Genomic DNA, 6,667 nt, shown 5'->3' with positions numbered 1-6,667 from the left:
GTGTGACTGAGTGGAGGCGGGACTAATTTGCATATTCATAGATCCGCATATAGTAAATGAGGCAAGGGTGTAGAGTTAGAGTTATATTCAAGCTATTTTAAGGCATGAGAAAATTATTTTCACAAGAAAAAACATTTAAATATGTCATTTTGATGATCAAAGATAAGTTTTAAGGGATAAAATATTTGACTACAGGGGGACTTTAGCTTTTATAAAGAATAACTCTTTGGTTTTGAGACTTTAGTCTTTGCAACTTTAGGGATCTTATCTATTCACGAACAGCTTGTAACACTCCAAAGAGAAAGGAAAACTTGAAATCGCATCATATGACCCCTTTAAAACATATTGCAACCTCTGGAGGGCGCAGCCTTCGAAATGAGACACAGCTCCCGACTCATGAACACCAGTTTGGGAAGCGCTGCTACGAAATACGCAGATAAATGTCGCCGCAGTGTTTGCTGCGTTTCAGCTGAAGCGAGTGTTGCTGGCAGCGGCCGCAGTCGTGACTCGTCTCTCTGATCACGAGCATGTTTGATTATGTGCTGATGCGGCTGTTTTCATGCTGATTTGAGTTTGTGTGATTGTAGCGAGTGTTAATCGCTCGTATGGCAAGCCAGAGTATTCATATACACCTGGTCGGGCGTCTGATTGTACACTGACACGTCAAAAGCGTGCGATTTGACAGCAAAACGCGCATCCTCGACGTGCGATTTGCCATAAAAGCGCGCGATGTTGACGCGCGCTTGAGTCACCAAAAACGCGTGTTTTTGACGTGCGTTTATCATAACAGAAATGGGCATCGAATACGTGCGTTTTGAGTCTGACAAAACGCACGTTATGAACGTGTAAACAGGTAAACCAAAAAGGCAGTGCAAACGTCTGTCTGAAGTGTTCAAACAGGCTAAAAAAAGTGTTATCAGATTAAATCTCGCATAACATGTTCTACTAAGAATGATATTTATTTACTTCAGTACTCCTGTCCATTGATGTATGTTGGAAAGACATCAAGGTCACTAAGAATAAGAGTAAGTGAACATAAATCATCTATTCGAAGACATGATGTTACTTCTCCAATCGCCAGACATTTTATTGATCGTAACCATGATAATAGAACAACTTAAATGTGTCGAGGACGCGCGTTTTGCTATCAAATCGCACGCTTTTGACGTGTCCGTGTACAATCAGACGCCCGACCAGGTGTATATGAATACTCTGGCTTGCCATACGCTCGAGCCTTAACCGCATCTGACCTCTGACCTCTGGCGGCCCGGTCAGATGGCGGCGAAGGCTCTGGAGGTCTCGCACCAGCAGCACGGCTTCCTGTCGGTGACCTACACGCAGGCCGTGACGAGGAACGTGCGACACAAGCTGACGGCGCGTCAGGAGCGTGTGCCGGCGTCTCAGAGGCTGTGTGAGGACGGAGCGGACGGATCGCCGCAGTACCTGCACGAGATCCTGCTCACGGCACAACCCTTCGACCTGGTGCTGTCCTGCCCTCTGCTGGTGATGGTGGCGCGTGTCTTCCACGTGTCCCCGCCGCCACACCTGCGTCACCCGATCCGAGAGCGCGTGTCTGCCGGGCAGCCGATGAGAGCACACTCGCTGTCCTCCAGCAGCCTGCCGCTCGTCTACCTCAACACCAGCGTGATCCGGGTCTTCTGCCCTCTGGAGGACACGCAGAGCAGCACACGTGAGCACACGTCACCCTCACTGCAGCGCTTACACACTGATGATGATGAGGACGAGGATGATGGTGTGTGTGTGTGTGTGTTCAGATTCACAGCTCAAGCACAGAAAGGAAGACACGGTTGTGCTGAAGATCGGATCAGTGAGCGTCGCTCCTCAGGCTGATAATCCACTGCCGCGCTCCGTCCTGCGCAAAGACCTCTACCAGTGAGTCTGTGTGTGTGTGTGAGTGTGTGTGTGGTCTGTGTCTGTGTGTGTGTCTGTGTCTCTGTGTGTGTGTGTGTGTGTGTGTGTGTATGTGTGAGTGCGAGTGTGTGAGTGTGAGTCAGTGTGCGTGAATGCGTGCACGCGTGCGTGTGTGTTTGTGTGTGTATGTGTGTATGTGTGTGTGTGTGTGTGTACGTGCGCGCGCATGCGTGTGTGTGTGTGTGTGTGCATGCGCATGCGTGTGTGTGAGTTAGTGAGTGTGTGTGCGTGTGCGTGCGTGCGCATGCGTGTGTATGTGAGTTAGTGAGTGTGTGTGCGTGTGCGTGCGTCTGTGTGTGCATCTGTGCTATGCCTATGGAGAGTCCCTACAACCAGACTGTGTGTGTGTGTCTGTGTGTCTGGTGTTTTTCCACAGGCTGTTGTTCATTGAAATCTTCTTGTGAAGTTGTGCTGAGACTGATGTCACTAGTGTGTGTGTGTGTGTGTGTGTGTGTGTGTGAAAGTGTGTGTGAATAGTTGTGGTCTCTCTGATGCTATTCTGAGACGCTGCCACTGTGAGAATCACAACCTCAACACTTACATTCACACTCTCTCTTACAAACACACACACACACACACACACTGACACCTCTTGTGTGTCTTGCTGTTGTTCCTCTCATGATGCGTTTGATGGAGGAAAGTGCATAGAGCGTCTGCTGAAGTATTTCTCAGCTGGGTGGATGCTGAATTGAGTGGGTTGGATGTTGGTTAGCTCAGGTTAATTATTCAATGGCAAACGCAACCCATCGTCACTGTCACTGACACATTGTCACTCACTTTTTTTTTTGGCACAAATGTAACACCATACTGCAAACTGTTCAGATTAGTAGTGAGCGGAGTCTCTTGTGCGCTGCACGTGTGGAGTGTTTGGGTCGCGTCTGTCCGTGAGTAACTGCTGGAGTCGCACCGCACTTCATTACAGTGTCACTGCACATCTGAACAGATCACTGACATCAACATGATTCACACCAGAGGTCAAAGTTCAACATCTGCCTCAGTGTTCAGTCAGATAATGATCTGCCCGCTGTCTCTCTCTCTCTCTCTCTCTGCTGAGCACATGGCTGGTGTCGTCGTGTGTTTACAGCCTGTTTGTGACATATAAACTCGGCGGGAGATAAATGACCAGAGCAATTAAGATGTTGAAATGCGAGTTCAAACACGGTGAGTTCCCACAGCACACCGCAGCGAGTCACGGCTCTCAGGAGCAGAGGACGCTCATGATGATGATGTGTGTGTATGAGGATATTAAACTCTTATCAGGCTGATGGAGAACAGGCGTGTGGCAGGTGTTTGGCCTGCAGGAAGGGCTGCGCGTCACACCCGAACACTCAGCTCACCATCGCCCTCATCCTGAGCCTTTCATTTGCACCCGCGCACACCGCGTCCTCCTGAACGCCACAGTTAGCCTCTCTCTCAGTCTCTCCGCTGATGCTCTCGCCACTAATTACAGTCAGTTTAGCTTAAATTAAATGCAATTGAATTTGATTGTGGCAGTAAATCTCGGTGCTGTTACCCAGAATTCTCAGAGCACAGGGCCATTTAGGGGCGACCGCAGCCAGCGAGAGTCATGATGTCACTGGACGTGTCATGAATCAGGTGGCGTGAGAATCTCCTCAAAAACACGCAGACAGTCGCTGGATCTCATGGAAACACAATGAGAAATTATATTTAGCATGAAGATAATAAGACCTGTTTTTAGGGCTGTTAAAGTGACAGAAATCATCATTTACTCTCCCAAACCTGTATGACTTTAAATCTCAGTGTAAATGTCTCAGTGTTTTTTGTTTTTGTTTTTTGTGTCCATATAATGAAAGTCAGTAGGCTCCAATGTTGTTTGGTTTCCAACTTTCTTTAAAATATCAGAAGAAAGAAAGTCTCACAGGTTTGAAACGAGTAAATGATGACTGAATGATCACTTTTGGGTTAACTATCACTTTAAGCTACATTATTTTCATGATAAAACAGCAGATTTAAACACTCATGAAGCAGATGTGTGTGTGTTGATCTGTAACACTAACTGTTGACATGTCCTGATTTCGTGTGTGTTGATAGTTGATCGTGTCGTTTGTGATCTCGTCCTGTGTTCGGCTTGAGCTCCTGTGATACTGTGAATGTGATCGATCGCTGTCACCATGGAAACCGCGATCAGTGTTGATCAGAGCGTCTCTCAGTGAAGATGTTTATGAACGCTGGTGAGAAACATCAGATCAGCACATCTGGAGGCGTTTACACTGGCAGGCCGTGTTTAAAGCGGGAGCGCAGTGAGCCACTGCAAATAAACACATCACAACATCACTGCTGATGTCCCACACACACATACAGGATCTGATTCCCCACATTCAGTGTGTCTGATGAGAGATAGGACAGTAATGTGTGTGTGTGTGTGTGTGTGTGAGTGTGTGTGTGTGTGTGTGTGTGTGTGTGTCTCTGAGTGTGTGTGTGTGTGTGTGTGTGCGTGTGTGTCTCTGAGTGTGTGTGTGTGTTACAGTTCTGCTGCAGCACTGATCACACCTCAACTCTCTCTCTCTCTCTCTCTCAGACGGGCGCTGAATCTGGGCGTTCTGCGTGACCCGGGGTCAGAGGTCGAGGACCGTCAGTATCAGATTGACCTCCAGTGCATCAACATGGGCACGGCTCACTGGGACGACCTGCGGCCGGAGCGCGAGGGCCCGACGAGCGGCTCTCCTGCAGATGGTGAACGGAGCTCCCAGAATCCCGCGCTGGAGTGGAACATGGCCAGCAGGTGAGCGGTGCACTAGAGCACTCTGGGTAACTGACTGACAGCATGAGCTCATTCACACTGATTGATCCAGTCCATGCTGGAGATGAAACCAGAGATGCAGTGAGACGGCAGAGACCGGCGTGAATCCTGATTGGTCAGAGCGGCTCATTTTCACTCTAGAGAGCAACTGATAGGTCGTTCGAAATCTGCATTTCTGCTGCAAAGATGAGCTCAAATCTGAAAGACTGACGGTGCAACCACGTCTGTGCTGCACTTTCACAAAAAAATAAAATCATAAGCGCAGTATGGCTTAATGCCATTATGAAATCACAAAGGCTGCAATTGAATTAAATATATGCATTGTGGGTTTCAGTGTGAAGTACAGAACTGTTCATTTACACAAGCATGTAGTTTATAAAACGTGCATTTAGAAACACGACATTTGACACGATTTAGAATGAGAAGTGCTTATTAAGCTGTTGCTAACAAAACTGAAGTTGTAACATCCCAAGCTTGATGGTTTCATGTTTGAAAATTAATTTACAGTTATAATAATAATTATTAAATACTCAGTTTTTATTTTATTTTACAGTACAGTAGTATTATTACAATAGTAACAGGGCTCTACGCTTACTTTTCTTTTTAGGAGCACTTGTGCTCCTAACTTAAAAAATTTAGGAGCACGTTCAAAATTTTAGGAGCACCTTCTAAACAATTATCCAAAATTTTATCAAAAAGTAGCCTTCCCATTACGAGGTGATATTTGACTCCTCTAACTTTATTAAAAGTATGTCATCATCTGTCAAATTCTTTAAAAAATTATATTTTATAAGCTTTTTAAAAATTGTAATTAAAACGACAGAATAAGAACAAGTAGAATAAGAAATATAAGTTACCAATCAAATTAAATCAGTATTAACAAAATTAATTTGTAGAGGTGGCACAGAAGAACACAAAAGTGGCTTGATGTACTTTCAGACATTTAATGAGGTTCAGAAGTGGAATGAGTGCAATTAAATCCATAAATTCATGATGATATTAATGTTTTAAATATAAAATTTTGAATATAGAAATATTAAATGATTTAAATAACTGAAAAGATACTTTAAAAATGAAACTAAAACTGCCAGCAGGTGGCGGCAAGTCACTGATTTTTATCACTGAATCATTCATTCAATTGATTCATTCAAACGGCTGATTCATTCAGGAATGAAGCAAGTGACTGTATTTATGAATGGGTAATCATGAATCACTGACTCACTAGATTCATTAAAAAAAAAACGTTCATTCATAAACGAAACACCGCTGTGTTTGAATGGAGATGCGCAGCGGCTCCGCTGTGTCTTTGTTTTAAACTATTTTCGACGACGAAATAGAGCAAAATCAGACAATAGTGTTATAGTCAACAATGTAAGTCACTTAATATTAACTTCTTGTTTATTGAATTGTATTAAATCAGTATCACATTTACAAACTCCCTTAAAAATCATTAAAAGCTGTCACTCATCTTAGTTCATTTCGATCTCACATTTATAATCAACGAAGCTCTCTACACTGCGCAATGAATCTCTTATTTACACCCTGTCTACACTTTGCTTATGAAAGGATTCGTGAGATATGTCTGTGATACATTACTCAACGCTGCAAAAACACGTAGAAACCTTTGAAGCTCCCCTCAGCGCAATCACAAGTATGATGATGATCGGGTCAGTCACACCGGTGCTCCTAAAAAAATGTTTATAGTCACACGCAGTAGTTTTCAGTCGCAAATGCAACTGAAATGGTCGCACTGTAAAGCCCTGCATCTGAACTTTTCTAAAGACAGCAAGTTCCCCTCAGACATGGATTCATAAACTACCAATAAATGAATCGCGATTTGTTTAGCATCTCAACCGATTTGAATCGTCACATATTTGAATCGATTTTCAACCAGCTCGCGGTTAATCGTTACATCCCTAACAATGAGCAATAGCTACATTTGCTACAAAAGTTATTAATCTTTGTTAAAAAATA

General features: G+C 44.4%; 1 protein-coding gene across 1 annotated transcript in view; it reads left to right on the top strand.

Annotated features, from left to right (window-relative positions):
• The window catches only part of vps13b (vacuolar protein sorting 13 homolog B), a 109,977-nt gene that overhangs the window by 61,576 nt on the left and 41,734 nt on the right, over positions 1-6,667 (top strand). The window contains exons 26-28 of the mRNA XM_016559011.1: positions 1,276-1,690; positions 1,776-1,893; positions 4,472-4,675. Of these exons, the coding sequence (XP_016414497.1) occupies positions 1,276-1,690; positions 1,776-1,893; positions 4,472-4,675 (737 nt within the window). The remainder of the gene's footprint in view (positions 1-1,275; positions 1,691-1,775; positions 1,894-4,471; positions 4,676-6,667) is intronic.

Source organism: Sinocyclocheilus rhinocerous, unplaced genomic scaffold, assembly GCF_001515625.1.
Source record: "Sinocyclocheilus rhinocerous isolate Xijiao unplaced genomic scaffold, SAMN03320098_v1.1 scaffold828, whole genome shotgun sequence".
In the NCBI taxonomy this organism is placed as follows: Eukaryota; Metazoa; Chordata; class Actinopteri; order Cypriniformes; family Cyprinidae; genus Sinocyclocheilus; species Sinocyclocheilus rhinocerous.
The sequence above is the reverse complement of the archived record's forward strand: the minus strand, read 5'-3'. Positions and strand labels throughout refer to the sequence as shown.